Raw genomic sequence first — 24,734 nt, 5'->3', positions numbered from 1 at the left:
TATGCTCCTTTGTAGTTGTAATTTGGAGGAGCTGGAGAGTAAATGTGAGTAATCTTGTCTTCAAAGGAAGTCAGAGTAATTTCATCCACATTGTGTTAGAAATGTACAGCTGTGTGTTTTTGCTGCCACCGGGCACACACACACACACAACCACACACAACCACACACACTGACAGCTTAATATAGGACTTATTCTGTCATACACAGCACTGACAGCCTGACAGGGAAGAAAAAGCTCCCTATTCTTCACTAAAAATAAGTCTTTAATTAGATTTAAATCAGGAGCCACAGTAACGATAAACCTGTTATTGTCTATTATATAAAGCAGCACTTGGCAGACAAACTCAGGAATTGATCCAGCAAATATCTTGAGGGATTTTGTTGTGTTCTTGGTGATATTTTTAGCTGATAAATTGCCCTTTTGTGAACAATCACCAGATTTTGCACATAATAAGTTCTCTGGGTGTCAAAGTCTAAGTTTGGTTCTGTGGCGAGCATAGAGCGGGACATGATGAGGTGCAGGTGTTATCTATTGTGGGCTGGTGAATAGCAGCACGTAATCTTGGTGCATGTGGGTCAGGAGGCAAACAGACGGGCAAAATATAGATTTCTGGCAGGAGGGCAAGAAACAAACGGTGGACTTTGAGTTGGACTGGTGACTTTGTTTGCTGTGTGTGTGTGTGTGTGTGTGTGTGTGTGTGTGTGTGTGTGTGTGTGTGTGTGTGTGTGTCATAAATCTAGAGATAATGGAACTGTGTCGCAGTCCAAATGTCTTATTATCAAAGCTGTATGATTCAAAGAGCATAAATGAGACAAAGATAAGTCACCCACCTACCTGATTATGTCTAATTAGTTCCCTGTATTAAGAGGAATGACAGGTCAGCATCTGACCATTGAACCGTCTACCCACGATGCATCACACAGGGCCAAGTCTGTCCACGCTCCAGTGACGCCAGAGCACCTGTGGAGCAGCAGGCATGGCAGCTGGAACTTCTTGGCCCTGATCTGAGTCTGTCAGGCAGCATTGGGAGTAGAGTTTGTAAGACGCTTGCAGCCAAACTTGGCATTTAAAAGAATGTAGAAACAAGAGGAAAATATCAAAAGTAGAAAAATGTCTGATGTTGGAGATGCTGTGGTTTACTTTAGAACACATTGTGTCCTTCTGGCTACAAAAACAGAAATCAGTGAGCCGTATAACTAGTTAACCCTTCGCTACCATTCCTTAAAGTCCAAAAGTTGCAACAGTTAACAGGAATCTGTTGAATAATGATTATAATGGAGTTTGTTACCTCATATTAATAATCTGAAAACACACTGAGCCTGATGAATGGATGGTTGTAACAGTATTGACTGTGTAAGTCCATAGAGTCAGAGGTCAGATGTCTCATTATGTGCTATTCTCCAGCATCTCTTTATTTCCTCCCCCCTCCTCCCTCCATCGCAGCCCCACTTCACATCTTCTGTCTGTTCCAGTATGGTGACGGTTTCGGGGCTCTGTGCCAGTTTTGGAGGACAAAACGTGTCTATTTATTCTCCACACACTCTTCCCTTTCTGCTCACTCACAGCTCGCAGCTTAACTTTGCACAATACAACACTGTTCTCTCCTCTAAGCTGATTATTCTCTCTTAAAAAGATTACACAGCTACCTGCTATTCCCCCTTGTATTTGCTCTCGGCGTATAATCACACTGTGTTGATGCCTTTTTCACTTAACACAACTCTTTTGCATGCCGTTAATCATTAAAAAACACACACACAAAGGGATTACAACAAGATTTCCTTCCTGTTTCCTGCTTATATGTGGGTGACCAACATTCTGACAGCGTGGCTGCAGTGATGGATGACTGTTTCTCCCTCAGTGTGCTTCGCTCTGGGGTGGAAGTTGTTTATTTGATGTATTTTTTATTTTCGCACAACAGTGACCAGACCACTGTGGTATTGTGGGTTATAAATCTGTGGTGACTTGTCTCTCTGCCGCGCTGCTGTAAACTAATGGGGAGTAAAGACAGAGGAGAGCGATAGTGGTCTGACAACGCTGTCTGTGTTTGTACATGGAGGTCAGCGACCGAGCAGGCAGCCGCGGAAAGTGAGCGATGTGATTTGACGAGGCGCTTAGAACGGAAAGGAAAGGAGGACTGGAGCCTTTGTGAAGCTCAATTCAGCTTCAATGTGCAAAACAAAACAGTGGCACCTTTCATACATTTCCAAGTTTTTACGTTTTATTTGTATTTAATCAGAAAAGTGTTGTGCTGTAGTAGAAAGACGTGCAATTGAAGTTTTCATTTGTACGTCTCTGCCTTGTTTTAGCTCAATGACACAAAGGATTTTAGTCATTATGCATTGGAAAGATGACAGGAAATGTAAGTATAGGGGAGTCATTTGCCTGAGCTGCACAATTTTGACAGTTTTGGATAGAAAACCTTGTAGAAAACCTTGTGCATAATATTTGATAACAGAGAACATTTATAGCAGTAGCAGTAGTAGTAGTGTCCGTTTTGACTCATAGTCCTCTCCCCCCGTCTATCCTCCCTCAGGGCTCCTCCGGCCGTACCCGTAGCTTCTCCCTCCTCCCCCACCTCACCCCATCCTCGTCCCCGGGCTCCCAGAGGCATCTGAGCCACGCCGCCACGCCCGGCAACATCGTCACCATCACCCACCACAAGTCTCCGGCGGCGGCTCGGCGGGCCAAGAGTCAGTACCCCGGGCGGCTGATGGAGGTCAAAGAGGTGGGTGACAACGGTCCTAAAGCACACGGGAGCTCCGGAGGATGATTACAGAGGCCAGACAAGTAGATTTGGCAAGAAAACATTCAATGCAAACTAAAAACAATGTTTTGAATACTGAAAAATACAGGGAGAGGAAATGAATAATTGATAATTTCAATTATTTTTGTTATTCTCGTACATTTAAATTAAATCATATGAATGCAACTTCGACAACAATGAATGAGTGGAACGCAGTGGACTTGTTAGCTGTGTTGTTAAGTTTTGATTTGTAGTTTGCTCATTTCAAAGGTTTAACAAGACTTAAGCAGAAACAACTTTCCTGGAAAGGTTTTGTCAATCTGATGTACGATCGTTCGGACCGAGTCGATCCAAATGGAATTGCGAGCCTGCGGCACTTTCTGAGCAGCCCGCTGGTGTGTATGTCAGTGTCAGTGTGTGTGTGTGTGTGTGTGTGTGTGCCTCAGGTGGGACACAGTGGTGCAATGACTTCAGCAAATATTTCTGGCTTCCTGACAGACGTGAAGCCGCTCCACACTGACTGCAGTGTCTTCTCTGGAGGTTCAGGCTTGGCTGGGGCTCGCACTGTGTGTGTGTGTGTCCTTGTGTGTGTGTGTATGTGAGGGAAAGTTTGCAGGAGACTGTACTTTTGCAGATTTGCTGTAGTTTCAGTGTTATCTGTTCAGTAATCAACACAGGAGATGCATGTGTTACTATTATTAACTACTATTAAATCAGATGCTTTATAATGTCGTTATCCCTTGATTGACAAATTTACAACTTAAATAGATGATGTCATCACCTCAAACAGTCTAAGCAGGTCATTGATGAAGTAGTTATATGGGGGAAGGTTTGCTCTTCTCCCTGTGTCTCTGTGGAGTTTCCCCAGGTGCTCCGGTTTCCTTCCACCTGCAAAGATGTTGGAAACTCTATCGGCCATAAGTGTGAATGAGGGTGTGTGTGTGTGTGTAGACTGCTTATTGTCTCTCAAAGAGGCGGCGGTTTCAGTCTTTAATCATATTGACACAGTTTCCATAATATGTCACCTGCATGGACCTTCCAGTTAACACGCTGATCATGATCTTGTCCTTCCACTCTCAGTTTCCTTATTAATTCTCTCCGCCTCAGTGAGCAGACCTGTCAGTTAAAACCTTCGTCCTCCTCCGCCTCCGCCTCCTCCTCATCTCATCTCCATGCTCTTATCTCTCAGGAGAAGATGTTTTTCCTGTCTGGTCTTAATAGCCTGTCTGCACTTGGGTTTTAGTGATTAATTGAAAGAGATTAGTGCCTGAAGTTGGTTTGTGGAGGGAAAATGACTGATAAAGATGTGATTGTTCCGTGGAACCCCATCAGCCGCTGCTTTGTCTCAAGTGTTTGTTTAGGTTGAAAACGTGTCGTTTAGGACTATTGTCAGGCTGCCGTGTGTCTGTTCAGCCGTTGAATTATGCCGATAAGATGAACAGATATGAAGGAGGAAGAAAGAAAGAGGAAGAGATGGGGAGGAGAGAAAGGAGGAGAGCTTGAAATGTAAAATTATTGCTTGATCCACGTCTACAAACTCTTTCTAGAATCAAGAAATGTGTTATTTTTATGCAACACATCAGCATATGCAAAACTCCTCTAGTTGTTATCAGTTGTTGCCACAGCGATATGAATGTGGCAATTTCACATCAGGCAAACTGAACCCTGTCACCAGAATAACAAAGAAGACTGGAGTTTAGTGCACAAACCAAGCAGCTTTGTGTGATAGGACATTCTTAAACACAGCAGGATAAACACGCCACTTGCCAATAACATCATGTTTGGTGTAATTGAAAGTTCGCAGTGGGATCTGTATCATTCTAAGAAGCAGCAGGGGAGTCGACTGGCCGACCGTTTGCGAAACAGCGTCTGGGTAAACGTGGCATTCTCCCTCGGCGGTTCATCTGCTTCTCTCTGTGTGTCATTCAAGATAACACTGGAGGAGCCACATCAATATTTCATGCGCTGCTCTTTCTTTCATTCCTCTCGCGCTCATTGAAGATCTGGCTGCCGTCGAGTGTTTAATTCCCCAATTAGATGCACCAAGCTGTGCCCCTGCTTCATCCCGCTAAGTATTCCTGGTCTGAATGATTCAGCCCAGGCGACGAAAAAAAGAGAGCAAAACCAGCCGAGGGTATGAGCCGGAGAATCATTTCTCACCTCTCCGGAGCAGATTGTATCTCCCAAAGTGAACCTGGGACAGTCAGTAAATACCGAACAGATGGCGCCATCATTAAGCAAAACAAACACTGCTTTGGTGTTTGCTTCCACCGTTTCTCTCACCAGACGGAGGGAAAAACAAGGCTCCGTGTGAAGTATGATGCATTCTCTGTGCAGCCTCACATACCAGGTTGGTGTCCAAACCAACCGGGTCTGCTGAGTCCTGGGACTTGATTTATGTTTGCATCATTTAGCTCCTCTGTTTTATCTCCGTCCCAAGTCCACACTGCCTCCTCTAGGTTGTCGCTCTCCCTCCCTGATCGGCATCAGTAATAAAAGGCAGTAAACGTGGCTGCTTGCTGGCTGGCTGCCGCAGGGCCGTACGGGACTCAGCCCCGCACTGTGATTTACGCAGTAGCGAGCTGAATGCTGCCGTGTGCTGATTATTGGGGGATTTACGGTGGAGCAGCAGGAGCAGCAGATTCAGGATGTTCATCCCGTTTATTTTCTGCTCACCACCATTGATAATCCTCATAAAAACTTCCTGGTTACTTACACTATGATTCTGAGTCATGGAGCCACAATAAAGTCAAATATACTTTATTATATATATATTTAATATATTATATCATGATTTAATACCACATATGACACACTGCACCTCTGTGTTAAAGTGGCATTATCAAGTAACACAAAATACACAACAGTTGTTTCAAATCAAAGATATTCATGATGAATTTGGTAGTAATCTTAGTATTTCACATATTGGCGCTTGATCAGATTAAATCCACAGATTTTCTGAAAACAACAAATAAAACCAGCCAAGTCTGACTTTATCCTGCTGTTCATCTGGGCTTGTGTAGTGCTGTGTGTGTGTGTGTGTATGTGTTACTACATCCATCCATCCATGCGTGCATGCGTTTGTCTGTGTGTGTGTTTGGGGGGAATTGGTACCAGTGGGATACAGACCACATGACCGTCTCGCTCCGGCCCGCCTGTCACAGCCGGGTGATGTGAACTCATCAAACACCTCGACTCGCTGCAGCAGCACCATTGGGCACTTATGCTGCCGTGGCAGAGCCGGATCGCTGAGGTGAGGCTATTTCCAGCAGCATCACCGGCCCTGCAGACGCCACAGAGCGGCCGGAGGGAGACGGGGTGGGGTGGGGCGGGTGGGGGTGGGAGTGGGCGCAGGTGTTTTACGGTCTCACCCATTGACTTCCTTAAAGAGATTTGCTGCATTTCCCTCTTCATACATCAACATAGAGAGAATTAGCTGCCTTTGGGGCTAAACATACATCGACAGAACAATATAACAAGTCTCAAAGATGCTGATGTATGTGTATAAGTGTGTATGTGTCTCATTTACTTATAGTCATGGAGGGTTTCAGTGCCGTTTGTGGTGAGATTGATATTACAACATTGTATTTAATGTGACGGATTCATGTTTTGCAGTACGTGTGTGGGCTATTCCATTGTTGTCTATTCCATTGTTTCGTAGCAGCTCTGCTATTTTCAAGGTGACTCATGAATCCAGACTCCATGATGTTCACCTGACAGGTTTACTGTGTGTGTGTGTGTGTGTGTGTGTGTGTGTGTGTGTGTGTGTGTGGCCTCATTCCGTCATGTGGTTTTGCTTTAAGAGATTAGATTTTCTTTCACTTTGTCTTGACTCACTTCAGTCTTGTTACTCTTTCTTTTAACCTTAATATCTCCTCTTTGATCCCCTCTTAGTCTCCTGCAGCGCTGTAATAATCCTCCACCACAGGTTTTGTTTCACGCTTGCATGAAAATGGACTTCTGCTTATTTCTGTGAAGGTGGCTGTTTTTTACCTTTGCATCATCAAAGTGAGATGTGTGTTATTTTTGAGCTGTAACTTTTTACCTAATGTTGCATGGCAACACATTCTCTCTTCAACTTGCATTGACATTCGTAAAAAGCCCCCCCGCAGTGCATCTAGACCCTGAGGCAGCTATGATTCCTGTAATTATCAGAGTTCTACAGAAGCATGTTGTAGATTTTAACGCTGATGGTTTGTGCAGGTGCACTTCAGGTGCAGCTGCAAACGTGCCTGTCTCCTCCATCAGGGATGCTTCTTTGCTTCTTCATCACTGCATGAAAATAGGGAATTATACAGTCAAATGGGAAATTATGCGATATTGGGGGAAAAATGAGTTTTGTTGATTTTGCATTGAATTCAGCGATTGCGGAATTGTTGTATGAGGCCATATGTACACAGGGGTGGATGTTATGGACAGAATTGATTTTCTAATAATCATCACAGTGTTGCTTTGTTATTGATGATTAGTGATCATTGAGTGTTCTAAATCACAATCAAACCCACATTACACTGAGTAAAATGGAAATCATTTATATTCAAGAATTACTTCCAATCTGAGATTTAGTTGACATCGATATTCGACAGTTGGCAATACTGTAAAACATGAGAATTGTGAGTGCTGATGTCTCAATAACATTTTTGTCGTATTGTATTTACACACAAAGACTATGAGGGGTAACACTGAATTATTATCATTTAGATATCAGTGAAAATAAACTGTGTCCTTCATGAGAGGGTCGCACTGAAATTGAAAATGGCAAATGGCTGCTGAACGTTCCACCTTCACCACTCATCATCTCAAGGGCCCTATTGTAACGCAGCAGTGAAAATGATATCAGTATGCCGAAGACGCGGAATCTGCTAATAAGCACTGGAAACAAAACAAAAAAGAACTGTGTGTACCTGAGGGTTTCAACATCCGACCTGAGGAAATAGCTGAATAATGGGACAAGCTTAGATGTCTGCCACATGTCACCCGGAACAACTTTCAAAATAGCTCGGAGTATTGATTCAAGAAGACAGATGTGCCACTGAGGACTGCGTTTGTGTTCATGTGCATTTGTGCAGGACGAGTGTTTGTGAAGCCATACAATATTAATGAACACAACAATTTCCAGGCTGATGAACAAACTCAGGTTCATTAGCCCCGAGAGATGCTAAGACTCGCCCGCAAGCAAGAACCGTCTTAGTCTTCTTTCCTTTTCTGTCACATTTAGACTGTAAAAGGTGAAATAATTCTGATTGTGTTTGCCTGTGAGAATGCGGGAGAGATTTGGGGTCTCTGTTGGGTCTCATGGTCTTGTCAATAACAGTTCACTGTCCTCCCGTAGGTGATGTCCCAAGCTGAGGGCCAACAGAAGAGCCTGGTCCAGTCCATCGATTCCCTGCCCACCAAAGGCCCCGTGTCCTGCCTGGACCAGGACCTGCTGCTGCTCAAAGCCACGTCGGCCGCCACCCTCAGCTGCCTGGGCGAGTGCCTCAACATCCTCCAACAGACCCAGAGCCACAGCCAGTCGCAGCCGGCGCACCAGGCCTCGCAGCGCCACTACGGAGCTCCCTCCGGTGAGTCCGCCCCGGGCATCGTTCCAGTCCTGCTACTGGAGCCCCCGACCCCTCCATCTCCCCCATCTCCCATGTCTTTCCAGTCCCCTCCAGAGTTAAGCACCAGTGGAAAGGGGGAGCTGGACTATTGCCCTTGTCCCTGCCCGCTGGGAGCAATGAACTTGAACGTTTGTAGTAAATGTTGTTGAATGTTCCATTTAGTGAATTTGTTTTTAATTGTTAATTTCTTTTCTTCCATTTGTGCTATTTTTTGTAGTTTGTACTCGTGTTGTTGTTGTGTTGTGGTTGTTGATGCCAGTGTTTATTTTCCATTCATTGTTGCCTTCAATGTCATGTGCTGCATTGAAATGCCAATCGTTCCTTTCAAAAACTGGTAACTTTGCCAACGTAAGCAAATATAGGCATGAATGTGAAGTGTGTTTGAAGTTGTATTTATAGTCAATGCTGTTTACAAATTCATCAAAGCATTTCAGACTGTCGTTAAATGCATGTCAGAAAAATTGGGCTTTATGTGTAAATGAGAAACTCAAAAGATGAAGGCGAATACTATGCACTTCTTCAATCTCCTCAAAGGATTTAGTCTTTGCCAAAGAAAGCCACATTGGTGCCTACAAATGTCAGACCTCTGCCATGTTTAACCCTCTCTGTGCCAGATCTATATGGATCCAATAAAGTTGTTCCGATGTAAAGTTTTTGGAGCCTGAGGGTGGTTCTATGTCCTGTACACCCCCTCTGTTGGGCATAGTCAACATGTCATGTCATGACAACATGAAAGGTTGATTTAAAAGACGGGACGAACACTGCATCCACTTGCTTTGTCTCCATTACCAGGCCAGATGACAAACCATCTAATTCTACTTTCCCATAGTCCAGAGGAAAATCTATATCCTATTTATAGCGTGTGACTTTTTCCTCAGCAGGGAGGCTTTTGAGTATCAAACACTGATCCCCTGTAGGCTCACACTGTGTGTATATTGATGGAGAACAGCAGCTGTATTCATCTTGGACTCAGTCAGCTGTAACCGGATTCAAATGGTCAACAGCTTTTTACTGCATCAAAAAGGACCAAAACATCCATAGTAATGTCTCAAACTGCTCCTGTAGTGTAAACCAAGCCTCAGCTGCCCATCTGTTTGCTCACCATATTCAGTTTGCTACAGAAAGGGAGTGACGCTGCACGGAAAGCAGTGAACGGGTCACTATTGGATGTTTTGATTCTTTGTGACGCGGTTACTCGTCACCATTGGAATCTGTTATTCCCATGTGAATTCAAGCTGAGAAAAGCTGCTGTGCTGTATTTTCAAGCGTACAGGAGCTGTGTAGGCTACTGAAAAGACAGGTGATAGATGAAGAATCACTTGAAGACAGAAAGTTGTGGTCCACCTCTATCTGTCTATCTGGTAGTCTCTCTTGGGTCGGTCTTGTGTTTGGGTGGGTGCTGGATCGCAGCCAGTCTGTCCGTTCTCACAGTGTGTTGGTCTTCTCTTTGCGCCAACAGTCACCCTGCCCTGTGCCTGTTCTTCAGACAGGGGGTGGTGTGGAGTGGGACCACCGGGCCGCAAGTACAAACCTCTTTCCTTCCGCTGTCTGGCTGATACGTCTTGTGGGGGTCCAGCTGCTCCCCGCTTCCGGCATGTACCCCCAACACCCCAGTGAGGAGTTTTTGTTAGGATGCTTCTCGGCTTTACTGAGGGATGGGCGGTGTGGCTCACTGGCATGGAGAGTGACCAGATTTAGCGCAGCTGATAAAAAGGAAGTGGCTGGCTGGTTGGTTTGGTCGGATGGATGGTTTCTTAACATAGCCGCTGCATGGGCAACATGACTCCTTGAGAGTGAGCCAAGCATGAGGTCGGACCCAGTTTGGCTGGCACGTTGGTCCCTCCAGGCTCTTAGTGCATCTAAACAAGGCTGCACGTTTCAGAACAGAAGACCTTTGCACACCATGTCTGTTATTTTTGTCAGAAATATTAGATGTTGAAATATAAACACAACTTCATGTTTCACCTATCATATTTACACACAACTACAAACCTGAGATTTACCGCAAGTAGATTAGTTTGCATTTGTAAATTAGATTTTAAAACTGCAATACTTAACTTGTTTTTGAACATTACAGGCAGAAATGATTTTTATACTTTATCAGTTGATATGGCACATATGTTAAGAATTGCATATGTGTACATCTGGCAGACACAGGACATCATTAGCAACCTGCTAGAGTGGTGCTTTAGTCTGCCAGATGAATGAGACTCCAGTATTTACTCAACTTTTTTGCTTTGTTTTAGTCAATCTTATATTTATAATTAGAAAATTATATGTGCCACTTAACAGGTAACACAACAACAGGGTCATTTAGTAATTTTAGACAAGTATTCTAATGTGTAGTTATCAGAAATTGCCAGTTAGAAATGTGTCTTTGGACCGTGAGTGAAAAGAAGCTTAAGACAATCAAACATATCACAGGTGAAAGGTGTCAAAACTGTCACATGACAAACACAGCATTATTGCTGTGTTTGTCAGGATGAATTAGATTTCAGAAACAAAATAACAAGAAAGTTCCATACAAAAGTTTCCAGAATTGGTGTGCAAACTGCTGAAAAAAACTCCAAGAATCTTTCCAAAACTCCCCCCTAAAAACCTGCCAGTCACAAACCTGTAAGAATATTATCAGCTGACGGAGTCACAGAGGAACTTTGCTCTTCGCTCGCGCTGTTTTTCTATCCCCGCTCCCCCTCCGTCGCCTTCGCTAAGAGCTTGCTGAAGCCTCACACATTCTTACACACAGGTTTTCCTTTAAGGATATGAAATCCCTGAAGGAATCAATTAGACTCACCAGCAGGTTTTCCAAACAAGTCCCCATGCAGGTCCACACTTATGAATTTTAAAACAAGTGCCTCGATTTACAAAAACTTGATAGGAGGTGAAAAGCGTGTTGTAGCGGCTCATGCTACTGTATGTGATAAAAATAGTATGTAAAAGCATCTCAAAGTCTGGATTGTTGATGTCACAGCACAGAAATGGAAGGTAAAGAAGTCATTGGAAGCACATGCTGCATGGATGTTTGTCTCTTCATCTTTTTATCTGCACCAGCCTTTTGATTCATCTGCATGCTCATATCCAATGGCCCAGACACTCAGTGTGTCTCTACTTCTTGTGCTTAATTGTGACATCTCTGTGCAAAGTCTCACTCTTTTTTAAGAATGTTTGTGAACCGATCCTTGTTTACAGCAGCAAGACATGAACGTATCTCATAGATGTGTCCCCTCACACCCTGTATTAAAATCATTGTATGGGCATTTTCACACCCAGTTCATTTGGAACATTTCCAAAGTTTTTTTTTAGGTGTGCATGGTTAGTTAACGTAGGCCTACCCCCAACTAGGTGTCGCTAAGTACTTGATATTAACATCCGTGATACTCGGTTTCCCATCGCGAATCAAATGATTGGTGGATGAAGCTTGCACTTTATCAAGCTTACCAGTTGTGTTCAACATTCTCCCACTCAGCCATCTGAAGTCCATTCAGAGTTGACATTCTGCTGCCATAGTTTCCTCTGTATGTAGTATAAAAGTTCTGCTGACTGATGGCTTTGTTGATTCAAATTCTACAATTTTTTCCTGTATGAATCCAAACTGAACCAAAGCCCCTGATTTTGGAACGATGACAAACTATGGGTCTGAAAATGCCCCATTCCATGAGCATAAGCTTTTCAAAAACCCCTCTATTCAATATTCCCTCTTTTAAGGCGTCACTCAGGCTCGCCCTGTAGCAGAGCCTGTCCTGCTCATGTCTGCACTGTACACTGACAGAGGAACTGTATCACTGGAAGTTCTTTGCAGTCACACTGTCAGTTGACCAAACCAGAGTCGTTGGCCTGAGGGCTGTTTCAGAGCATTTTGTCCAGGCAGAGCAGCCTGAGGCACATCAGCATGCTGTGCCTGTATCAGCCTCTCACTAATGGATATCAAAGAACAGGCTCTTGGTACATTAGACTTTTAACATAATTTCAGTGCAAGGATTGGAAATGAGAAAAGGCTTTGATACAACTCCATTAACAATGCTTTGAAATGTAATCTACTACCCTGGTTCATATTAGAATCCTTCAACTGAAGAACTCTGTTTTCCCTTTTCTATGAGTAACATTTGTCATCATCTTAAGACTGAGTTTGCGTTGAGATTACTGAGGGATCAGACAACATCACAGTTACCCTGTGGTAAATATCAGTTTGGTGAGGCTCATAATGTTGGTGAGAAGTCAGGACTGCTGTTAGCTGTGATTTATGATGCCGTACTCGCCATAATAATAATAATACATTGCATACACTTATTTGCTCTTTTCTCAATACTTAAGATGACAGAACAGTGCAAGGACAGTAACAAATAAAGACATTAGATTAGATTAGACTTCATTGTCATTGCCTGTCACAAGTACAAGCAACGAAATGTAAAAGTAACAACAATTAAAATAATAATCACTGTTATTTCAGTGCGCCTTTCAAGACATCAAGGCTGTATTACAATTATAAAAAAACAATATGACAACAACAGACAGTACGCCAGAGATGTTGAAGCATTGTTAAACAGATACATTAAGTAACATTAAATTGAGACAGTGTATGTGTGATAGATGAAGATGAAGAAATACTGCATTCTTATTTACAAATGTAAACCTGAGTTAAGTAAGATATGATGTATTATGAGATTATGGTGGACATAATGCAGATAGGGTGATAAAAATAGTGTCTCATCCTAAAGGGACTGTTAGTATTATTATTATTATACAATTCACAATTCATGCAGAGCGGAAGCAGAAAGCTTAGTTTCAGCTTCTGCTCTGCGTGAATTGTGAATTGTAAAACTTAAGTAAGAAAATAATTTTACTACTAATTACAAGCGTCCGTTTCCGGTTCCGCTTAAAGTTACTGACAGCAAGCTAACAAACAAGTCAGCAGTGTAGTAGCCAAACCTTTAGTCTATTTAGAGTTCAAATTAAATTGCCCATTCCCAGTCATTTAAAAATATGACCTAGTGAATATGACGTCTATGGGGACGATGATGACTTGCTTTTCAGTTTGAAAACGTGACAGCTGTTAACGAAAAGAAGCCGATGCTAGTTTGTCGCTAGCTAGGAATAGTTGAGTTGTTATTGTACCATTCTTTGCCTGAGGAGGGCGGTCACGAGTTGACTAAACAGTTAGCTTACAGGAAAATTCATCGTCGGAGAAGACAAGACCAGCCAAAGCTTGATATAACGATAAAGTTAATGAATTTAGGAGTTTTTAAGATGTTTAAGAGTAGGAAGGAAGACGGGGATTGTCTGAATGTCCTCCGTTTATGTGACAAATGCAGAGACGTGGACGCGTTACAGAACCGCGCTTGAAATATGGACAATTCATGGCCAGGGTGAGAAAATGCAAAGATTATTAAACTATTGCTACTATTACTACTATTTGCTATAACCAGTCAAACATTATGAGCATCATCAAACTGGAGCTATCACATAGTTTACTTATTTTGACCTCCTGAAGGTGAATAAAGCACAGATTCGGCCCTTTCAGGTGATTGAATATCTGTACAAATGTAACTTTATAGTGTAAACTGTATCCGTACATCGTTACAGGATGTATGTGTGTTACAGTTCTGTGACATATTTTGTTATTTATGGCCCCGAGTCAAAATGAATCTGAGCAGAGTGTCATCATCACCGTCGTCATAACAGACCAGGGTGTAGTATTACATTTGTACACACACTGTTCCACTCGCAATTTCCTGGTGTCTTGTCTCTGTGAATCAGCACTTTTGTTATCAGGACCTTAATATCGAATATGTCAGATATCAGATTTTAATAATATACGTTGCGGAAGAACAGATTCTCCTGCATCCCTGTTTGATTCCCTTCTCACCTCCTCAGAAGTGTTCCCATAGTGCACCTGTCCCCCCCCACCCTCACACCCCCCTTGGTTCATGAGATGCCAGCCGCCGCCTCTGACTCTTGCATTGCTACTCCACAGATGCTGTGCCTGTGTGGACTGTACCAAAGTCACCGTCGGGGGAGCATCTGAAGAACGGCGGTCTGACCCCTCTGCGATCGGCCGAGCCCTCCCCGGCCCTCAGGAAAAGGACTCTGTCCCATGGTGCTGAGGTGAGACAGATGACCTCTTATTCTCTCTTATCACCTATGTCGTCTCTCTCTCTCCCCGCCTCCTCTCCTCTCCTCTCTTATTTTGCCGCGCCGGCGTTCTGAGCTGAAGTCTCAGATCACAGTTCATCCAGAGGAAATTGAAATGTTTACGCCTGCGATTTTTAAAGTGGCTGAGCCTGAGCGTCATGTGTTGTTTCCTCATCTTACACTTGTTTAATGTCCTTACGTGTCTGGAATAGAAGTCCTTCATAAACCAGTTGGCAGAGAATGAACCGGGCTCCAGACAGACAATCTGTCCTTTTTAATCATTACCTTACCCAGCAGTGACTGGTGTGGGCACTGTTGTTTGCAGAGGAAACTGTGTGCTGTGTCTTTCGATTTAAGAGATAAGAAGCTTTAAAGTCTTGAGCTCTGCTGTCAGAAAGAGAAACAAAAATTGTGTCAAACCAAGGACAAACACAATGCAGAGTGCAGCTCATAACTTAAGAGTTTTATCGAACTGGAAAGGTTGAGCCTTGAATGTTTGATGTCAGACTTTACCAGAAGCAACAAAAGAAGTAATTTTTGTATTGATGCCGACATAATGAAGCAGGAATAACACCAGGCCGCACAGTAAAGGTGACTAAATGTCAAACTGATGCCTGTGCCAAGTGATATTTATACTGCAATCAATGGCTGCCTGCTCCAAAGTTTGAACACAAATCTGAATGAGTCAGAAGTCATTCACTGCATCTGACTCATCGTGCCAGAAAGCCTGTCTGCGCTGACAATGAAGGCGGCGAGGAGGGAGCTAGGGATCCTGCCTCGTTTGGTTTCCTCCTCCTCTCCTCCTCAAGCCGGCGAAGCGCTTCACTCCTCGCAGAAGTTTTTGCTGCTGTCAAAATAAGTGGGTCACACAGTGTGGAGCTGGAAATGAGGCTGTCCCAGGAGGGAGGGAGGGAGGGAGGGAGGGAGGGGGGGGGGGGGGGGGGGGGGGGCGGGGGGGGTGAAGGCGGGGGTTGGGGGGCGAGCGAGCGGGCGAGCGGGGTGAGGGGAGGGGGGGGGGGCTTCATGGATCTCTGTCTTCTGCAGAGAGTCGGTGTCAGTGACGGGAAGCAGAGGCCAGGTGATAGTGACGCTGTTGTGCGTCAGTGGTGTGTGAGTGTGTGTGTGTGTGTGTGTGTGCGTGTTACTTGCTTTCTGTCCTAGATGGAAGCCAGACTTCCTCAATAATTTACAGTTGAAGTGTGGATTATTAATCTCAATTCAAAGCATCAAATCCAGCCCATTAAAATGTATTTGCATGGATTTGTCTTCCCAGAGAAAAAAACGCCAACATTCAGAATACAAATGAGGCTTTTTTTATTACACTCAAAGCAAAAGAACGATGTCATCTTTGGCTTGTGGAGAAACTATAAATCATAAACGTAGGAAATCACAAGTTGCCACTCTGAGAAGTAACAATGATGTCTGATTCAACAGCCACAACTAATTCTGCCCTTTGCGCTGAATGTCACAGATCCATTAGCGACCCTTTTGGAATGAGACGCAATTCTGCATTAATGATCTTTTATCTTCCATCCAAGTCACGGCGGCGGACACGTTGACCTTCGCTTCTCCTCTTTTGTCATTCAGGCGCGGCAGCCGAATAGATTTGTCAAATCTAAACGACAAGACGCAGTTTGACGGGGGGGGGCCGAGTGTCATCCTACGCATGTTTACGTAGAGTAAGAAGAAAGTATGCAAAGTTGCTTGGCGGTGGTCTGATTGACAGCTAATTGGCCGTCTGTCCCGAGTATTTCACAAGTTTAACCTGGTGGACGGAGGGATGGAGGCGGGCGAGGGTCATGCGGCTCCTTTAATGATAGAACAGCGTGGTGGCAGTTATGATTCAGGCCTCGGCCGGCCGACTGCGGTGACATTCCTGCTGGTGTCGCCGTGTTTCCACTAATTAAACTGTGCTGCTAGGTTCGTTTCCTCCACTAATGGCTGCCGCTGGGTTATGGCTGTCATGAAATAACACAACAAACCCATAAGAACACTATTAAGATGACTGTCTGGGGTTATTTGAACACATTGTTTGCAGTGAATGGATCAGTTTCTGTGATTAATAGCATTAGATTGAGAGTTTGCAGCCTGTATTTAGTTCCTTATAATCATTATATATGTTGTAAAGCCAGAGACGGTAGCTGTAGATTTGTGCGTCCTCTTGTGTGCATCTTATTTGTGATCGCCGTCTTTGTGCCTTGCTCTTTCACTGCCCTATCATATTTTCCACATCTCCCCTGCCTTGGCGTCTTGCTTCTGATGCCTGCGCTGCTCTGTGACCCAGAATTCATTAGTGTCTCCAAAGATCCCGGCGGCCGCAGCGTGAGGACGAGGGCAGAGAGCGGCGCAGATTGCCAAGGCACATTACTCTGCCTCCACACCGACTTCCATTCATCTTCTTTTAATGAAATTCAACACAGTCGACCCGTTCGCCGTCTCATTACTCCCTGACCGGTCCAGAGTGATGGGAAGTTTTGTGTCGGCGCGAAGGAGATGACAGCGATGAGGAGGAAGCGGGAGAGACTCACTCCGGGGTTTTCTTCTGGCTTGACAAAGGGTCGGACGTGTTTTTGGAACGATCATTTATCCGATGTGTGCGGTTTGACACGTCAGAAGGTAAAGCTGGCTGCGGGCTGCCAGGGGTTTAAGCTTGCCCCCTTGTGGAAGATAATTGCACTGCAGACGGCTTCAGACGTTGCGGGTCGCCGCCTCGGATGACCTTTGGTTTAAACAGTTTCCCTTTGTCTCATTAGTGGCCTGGCTGAGATGTTTGCAAACCGGTGTCTAGTGTTCTGGTGTCAGCGTGGCTCCTCTGTTTAGCTGAAGGCTAAAATGTGCAGCGCAGGATAATTGCTCAAGGTCTCCTCATAATCAGCTTAGATCCTTGTTTGCCGGGTGAACCATGTTGCATCTGTGAGCAGGAGGCAAACATGCAGGGAAATGAAGGCTTTCTGTGTGAATCATGTAGCGGCTCAGGGCTGTTTGATATTCTGTGCCCGTGTGCGGTCGTCAGGAGGAAGAACTTGCTTCCTTTTATCATCACCCGGCCGGCATGAGGCCCGACTGTGTCTGTGGGAATAAGGGAGAGAAAAGTGCTGCTCTGTGCAGAAATAAGCCGGCTTTATGCATTTCCGATAGCAGCAGCGAGTTCCCCCGGCAGCTGTACGACCTGTCAGCTGCTTTATTATGGACCTGAGCTGCTGCTGTACTACACACAGTTAATGACAGAGTGTGTGTGTGTGTGTGTGTGTGTGTGTGTGTGTGTGTGTGTGTGTGTGTGTGTGTGTCCGTGTCCGTGTCCGTGTCCGTGTGTGTGTATGTGTGTGTGTGTCAGCGTTCACGTTTCTCTGTTGAATCAAGGACACACACGTACGGTTTGTTGAATTTGCTCTGATGGGTTTTCTGGTGCATTTCTTTTCTTTTAATATACAGAATTAACTAATCAGTCAAGATCTGTGTAAACAAAAACAGAGATCATAATTTCTAATGTAATCCTACCACACACACACAATTGCTATGATTACAAAAAAGACGTGTGACGGAGGTAAAAAAAAACAGCCAGCAGATGGCAGCAAATATCTTGCTGTTTGTCGTGTGTGTGTGTGTGTGTGTGTGTGTGTGTGTGTGTGTGTGTGTGTGTGTGTGTGTGTGTGTGTGTGTGTGTGTGTGTGTGTGTGCAAGACCATGTGACTCAAACTATGTATGAGTCATTTCATCTCAGTAAAAGCACTCAAACCTTCTGGCTGTGCCTGATGGAGACGACCCGCCTGTCAGGTTGTGTGTGAGCGGCACCAGCAGACAGTTTTTTTTGTAAAAGTGGAGGACATTTCACACCATGACCTCGTTATTAGACTGATTAGTTTGCTTTTTTTGTTTGACAGCTCAGCAGTGGCAGGATGAAGTGTTGCTCAGAATGTCTCTGTGATTAAATCAGCCAGTTGAACAAATCCATTCCTACAATCTGAGCACAGCAGATTAGAGCTGAACCTCTTCTCCTTCTCTGCCTTTACCTGGTAATCAGGCCTGTTCCTTTACCATCATTAACGTGAATATAGCGTCACATTTCTGAAATGTGATTTGTCTGTGTGTGTGTGTGTGTTCATGCCAGTGCTCCTGTACCAGCTGCATGCATTTCCTCTCATTAGCTGCAGATGAAACTGCTGGTTATCATTTATACATGAAGCGCTAAAGCTCAGCTCCCGTCTGCTCGTGCATCGTTTCCTACGGCGGCAATCTCAGAGGTCTGATTGTAGCACAGAAGAGTTTTTGTGTGTTGAGTTGTGTTCTGATTGTAATCTCAAAGGATCGCCTGTTTGTTGAGAACATTGTTGTTAGTTTATAAAAGGCTTCTTCTGTCACTTCTTCTGGTTTTGATGATCTTCCTTCCTCTGTACTGGAAGCTCTCAGTCTGACAGAGAACATTGGGTTGATTTAGTTGAAACAAAACAAACAAACCAACTTTAATAAACCGCACCGCTTTATTCTTCTAGTTGTTCTAATAATAGACAGAGCTGAAGAGAAAGACACAAAGACAGAAATCACCTTATTTATCAAAGAAGCCATTTTAATCTCCAGATCCTCTCCTGTCTCATTGCTCTACACCGGAATGTAACGCTGTCTTCCCCTGATCAGGCTCCACCCCCCCCACCAAGCCTTATCAACATCGGATCATAAATCTGTGTCAAAAAGAAACAACGGCTGCCATTTCAAGTTGATAACCAACATCAAATCGCTATGGTAGCGGCTTCTAGATGAACAGCGAGTACAGCAGCAAAGTAGAAGCTGTTCAGTATCTGGATGTTGACATTTAAAACACACCTGACATTTAAAGAGATGAAATGGAGCCGGAATCACACACAGACACGTCAACACACACACACACACACACACACACACACACACACACACACACACACACACACACATTTGTCTCCTCCAGGCACTGACTCTCCTCTAAATTAAGGATAAACACACAAACAGTGTTGAGAAGTTCACTTATTGTTTGACTAAATGTCACAAGTGCGGTTTAAGTGATTGGGAGCGCGTTGTTGTCACACGTCGGCCGATTCCAGACACGCTGCCCGAGGGTTTACTGATAAACAACGACGGGACAAAGGAGAATCTGTGAAAATGCCACCTCGATAAGAGATCTTGGAGAGGATAACCAGCGCTCCAGTAACGGCCACAAACCTGAAACGTGGCAAAGGTGGCAAACCATGAATCGGTGGCAGCGGGAATCCAGTCCGAGTCCAAGTCTCTGTAGCCTAAGATCTGGATTTCTACACTATCTGCACTAACTTAGATGTAGACAATTATGAGAAGAGAATCATCAGTGTCGTTACTTTGTTGTGCGTTTGAGATTGTTTTCCTTCTGTCTGACGTATACTGTAACTAATGTAGAAGGTTCTCGAATCACGGGTAGATGGTTGAGTCCGGTTGGCGCGACTGTTGTAGGCTCCATTATTTAGTCATAACATTACAACCGTGTATAAGCAGCAGGAGATCAGTTGAACAGGAGAAGAAAATTGGGGTGAGTGATGATTGGAAAGGTGTTTATGTGACGCCTCCATTTATAAAACCACAGGAAGTTCCATCAGGTGGAATATGTCACCAACACGGAATGGTCAGGAACGGTGTGTTACGTGTTCCGGCATCTGAAGTGTCAGGTTAGTACACACGTTTGGTAGGAATCCTGCTGCTGCTGTGGAGACAAAAGTGACCAGCGAGCGTGAAAACAAGCCTGTGGAAACATCAGCTCGTCTGCTTGGCTCACTGAGCTGGAGCCAATTAAAGCCTCAGTGTTGTCGAGCTTCCATCTGGACGCTCTCGCTCTCGGTGGTAGAAATACAGGTCAGCGTCGCCTCGTGATGATAGGATGGTATAGAGAGACGGAACGTGTGTGTGTGTGTGTGTGTGTGTGTGTGTGTGTGTGTGTGTGTGTGTGTGTGTGTGTGTGTGTGTGTGTGTGTGTGTGTGTGTGTGTGTGTGTGTGTAGTATGAATTCCTCTTCCCTTGTTGCCAAAACTCAAGTGAAACGTCACCGTTGTGAGTTTGACCTCCAGCTGTGACGACTCGTTGATTTAACGGTAGAAAGAAAATCGATGTTGTAATCCAGATTGTATTTTGTGATAGGATTTATTTCTACTCTGACTGCAGGATCGTTTTACAGACAGACAGACTGAGATGTGGAATATTTAGTGTCGGTTTATGACTTTTTGACATTGTAGTGACGGGATGTGTTGATCCACGCTTCAGCTCTCTCTCTTTCTCTCAAAAAGCTCAGAAATTTCCTTAGGCAGTCTTCCTCAACCACGAGACAGGAAAGTAACACTAAATGCAAATGGGGTTGAGTTGGAATAAAGCAGATGTTGTTCTGGCGATCATCTGACCTTCTTGTGTTGAACGTCCCTGGAGGAGCAGAGGGAGGAGCGATCCTCTTAGCTCAGGCATCCAGGCCTCAAGGATCATGTGTTCAGGCACGAGTTCAGCCTCTCCAACACGTGACAGACCGGGGACGGGGAAGGGAGTGTGAGCCGCTGACACGTTGAAGAGGTGAAGATGAGGGTGGGGATGGAGAGGGGCTGGCGGATGGCGCAGACCTCAAAAGAGCCTTTGAAGCAGGAGTGCGAGCAAAACCTGGCCCTGCGTGAGCCACCCACACCGTCCCCTGATACCAGGAGAGAGGCAGACGGGGAGAGATAAGAAGGTGTAGGAGGGAAGCCACGCCAGCCGATGAGGAGACAGTTGAGGTGAAAGAAGAAGAAACGGAGTAGCGAGTGGAATGAGCGAAGAGGTGAGGGAGGAAGAGTGAGAGAGACAATCACGGCGATGACAGACAGAGCGAGGGCGGCAATCGATCAATCAGGAGGGTTGAGTCAGGGAAGAGGGTTTGAACCAGGCGGCGGCGGTTAGAGGAAGAGGAAAGACGAAAAGTCGGAGGAGGAAGGGAGGAAAGAAGAAACAGAAGAAGTATGAGACGGAGAGATAAGTTATCTCAGAGAGCCCTCATTAGCTCCAGGAAGGGAGCTGAGTGGGTTTGCAGAAACTGCCAGACTCGTGGTAATTAGGCGAGCTGATCTGCACACCAGAGGGGGAGGGGGAGGAGGAAGAGGGGAGAGATAAGTGAAGGAGGTGAGGGTGTAGGGGATGGCGTGTAGGATAGGAGGAGAGAGAGAGGGGAGGAAGATGTGACGATGGTAGATGTCACAGATGGCTTGAGGGGGGAGGGAGAGGGTGGAGGTGGGAGGATGATGAGGATGAAGGGAAACACAGGAAACGGATGATTGGGGACTGTAGAGGGAAACATCTGCGTCACCGGGACTCTCCCTGAGCCGCCCCCTTGTTTTTCACTCTCTCTCTTTCTCTCCCTCCCTCCCCCTCTCTCTCTCCCTCTCTCTCTCTCTCTCGACAAGTCACGCACAGGCACTCAACTCAGCCTCATTGCATGCTCCTGTAACTCTGTACCAAGGCTCAGGAATCACCAGCAAACCTTACACCTCCACCCATCCCCCCTCCCCTTCCCCTCCTCGCAACCAGGACTTGCGCGTCACGGCGGGGGGGGCCCAGCACAACAACCCTCCTCCGTCTCCCATCGCGTCTTTCTCTCGCTCCTCCGTCTTCTGTCGTTCTTGTTTGGCGGAGGAAGATCTCAGCCCGGAACCCCGTCTGCTCCTGGTGGACCGTACCGTCGTCTGTGTGTGTGTGGAAAGGGGGGGGGTGGGCTCTGACCCCAGGCCCACTCAGAGATGAGGTCCAGCTTCACGCAGGTCAAACCCGCGGCTGCACAGCCATGCAGCGTGAGTGCTTACAACTTGGTGTTTTGAGTGTGTGAGCGTGTGTAGATTTCAGATTTCGGTGTTTTTAACCTTATTTTCAACACAAAACGACTACTTTTTGTTTATGGCAGCGACGTGATCGACTGTGTTTCTATTTCATTCGGTGTCTTTTGGTGTTACCTTGACATTTTCCGTTTTGAAGACTTTCGGGACTGGAGGATGACGATGAAAAACACCTTGTAGAGACGGAGATGGTTCGTCTGTGTTTCTAACGGCGGGTGCAGAGTGTGGAGTGTAGTCGCAGCCCGGAGCGTCACCCGGCTCGTGCTGTAAACACCGCCGATCTGAGAGTGCGCCGGTTGTGTTCCTCTCAGGACCGAGGGGCCTCTGTCCCTCTGTTGCTTTCATAAATAAAAGAACAAACCCCAGTAGCTGCGAGGGGAAACACACGGGGGTAAGTGTGTGTGTGTGCGGCGCCGGCTTTGGAAAGTTGCAGAAAATGTTTCCCGATCTTGTGTGGGAAAAAGAATGCAGGATAAGAATGCAAAATACCCAGAATACTTTGCTCCTCGCATCATTTTGGCTGGTAAATCATGTGGCAGACCTGCACGTCTCCTCCTCCTCCTCCTCCTCCTCCTCCTCTTCTTTCTCCTGACCTAGAATCTGAAATGGAGGATGCGTTGCGACGTGTTCCTGTATTATACATGATGTGATGCAGCCCTGATGTTAAAGCCAGGATTCCTCCCCGGTCTTTCGTCCTCACATGTGACTCCAGACGCCTCGCCGCCGCCGCCATCGACCTTTTTTTCTTTGATATTAGTAACTAACCGCATTTTCCTGAATAATCCACTGCGATCGCTCCGCTGAGTCGCGCTGACCTCTTCAGCAATCGTTTCCCGATGCTTTCAAGAGCCTCTTTAATTAGTTAGAGCCACCGGAATCATAACACACCTCCCTTCCTCCTCCCTCTCTCCTCTCTCTCCTCTCTCTCCTCTCTCTCCTCTCTCACTTCTATATATATCACCGCGCTCCCAGAACCGTCCAGCTCAAGGGACTCTTGCAGTATTTGTGCATTCAAGTATGTTCCTTGGCTCTCTCTGTGTGCGTGTGTGTGTGTGTGTGAATGCTTTTGTTGCCGACCCCCCGTGCAGTGTGTGTTCTCAGCTTTTTGCATGCAGGGAATGAAATATTCAGGTGACAGGCTGGTAGTGGAAGTGTTTCTCCTCTTCTCCGGCGTTCCTCCACTGCAGGCGAAGCTCCAACGCAATTATTCAGCCTGGAGGTTTCTGCTTCTGAGCATCTTCATCTTAATTGGAAGTCCATAAGTTTGGGGGGAATGGAGGCCGACCTGTATCACAACTGGACTGATATCAGAGGTTCTTACTACACAGGGAGGATACAGAGCAGCATATGGAGGGAGGTGGAGGGAGGTGGAGGGAGGTAGAGGGAGGTGGAGGGAGGTGGAGGGAGTTGTCGCCCACAGGCTTGTGAGCACTTTCTGCATTATACATCAGCCCCTTTCTTCTTCTTCCCCTTCTTCTTTTCCTTCTGCACTTTGCTGCAGGAGATATCAAGGGCATTAGCTTTTCTTAAACCTAGATTGGATCGCCGTCCAGCTGCACAACGGAGCACAAAGGAGTCACGCAGCCGCCGGCCTCTCTGACCGCCGCACATCAAGCCTCTCTAAAAGCGAGAGGTCAGCGCTGCGGGCCGGCAGAGAGACACGCCGAGGAAATGCACCGCGTGGCCTCGGCTCCATCACTCAGGCATCTGGAGTGGCTGGATGAATGGACCACCAAGCGGCTGTGTGTGTGTGTGTGTGTGAGAGGCTGTGTGCTTTGGTATTTACAGGCTGCCTCTGGGTTACAGGTCCCAGAGGAGTTAAACAACTTCTTCTTTGACACCAATAAAATAGCATTCATCTGCCTCCTGTTGGACCTTTGAGACAAATGTGAATAAACAGGACTGTGGGCTCATTCACAGAATATATGAAACATTCTGAGCAGTTATATGTTAGTATGGTAAGTTATCAAACTGAGAAGATCTTGACATGATCTTGTTGGACCCTCAATGTGACACTGCAGGCTGAGAGCAGCATCACTGTACATGCAGACACAGAGGGATCTGCTGTGGTTCCCTTACAGTAACCGTACTTTGTGTCTCCTCTCTCGTCCACACAGCACCAGCCAGGGCTGGAAGACATCAGCCCCTCTGAAGAGGTGACGGACATGGAGGACAACGAGGAGGAGGACCTGGGCGTCCTGGACGACCAGCGGAGCATCATCCTGCATCTGCTCTCCCAGCTGAAACTGGGCATGGACCTCACACGGGTAAAACATCTTTAGGCCCATTATGTTCCAAATAAAGCTCCAGATGTGATGTAATCTCATGAGACTTCCCACAACAAAACACCTGTATGAGAGAGAGGCAGGTTGAATGTTTGTTCCAACCCTCTGGAGACATTTTAGTTGTACTTCTTATTT

At 45.7% G+C, this 24,734-nt stretch overlaps 1 protein-coding gene across 1 annotated transcript in view; it reads left to right on the top strand.

Annotated features, from left to right (window-relative positions):
- osbpl10a (oxysterol binding protein-like 10a) overlaps positions 1–24,734 on the top strand; it is a 44,201-nt gene that overhangs the window by 14,445 nt on the left and 5,022 nt on the right. Inside the window, exons 5-8 of the mRNA XM_076139636.1 lie at positions 2,535–2,726; positions 8,077–8,308; positions 14,319–14,449; positions 24,432–24,581. Of these exons, the coding sequence (XP_075995751.1) occupies positions 2,535–2,726; positions 8,077–8,308; positions 14,319–14,449; positions 24,432–24,581 (705 nt within the window). The remainder of the gene's footprint in view (positions 1–2,534; positions 2,727–8,076; positions 8,309–14,318; positions 14,450–24,431; positions 24,582–24,734) is intronic.

The sequence above is a fragment of the Genypterus blacodes genome, unplaced genomic scaffold, assembly GCF_046128005.1.
Source record: "Genypterus blacodes isolate CSIRO-AG114 ecotype Tasmania unplaced genomic scaffold, CSIRO-AGI_Gbla_v1 ptg000438l_1, whole genome shotgun sequence".
NCBI classification, from domain to species: domain Eukaryota; kingdom Metazoa; phylum Chordata; class Actinopteri; order Ophidiiformes; family Ophidiidae; genus Genypterus; species Genypterus blacodes.
The sequence above is the reverse complement of the archived record's forward strand: the minus strand, read 5'-3'. Positions and strand labels throughout refer to the sequence as shown.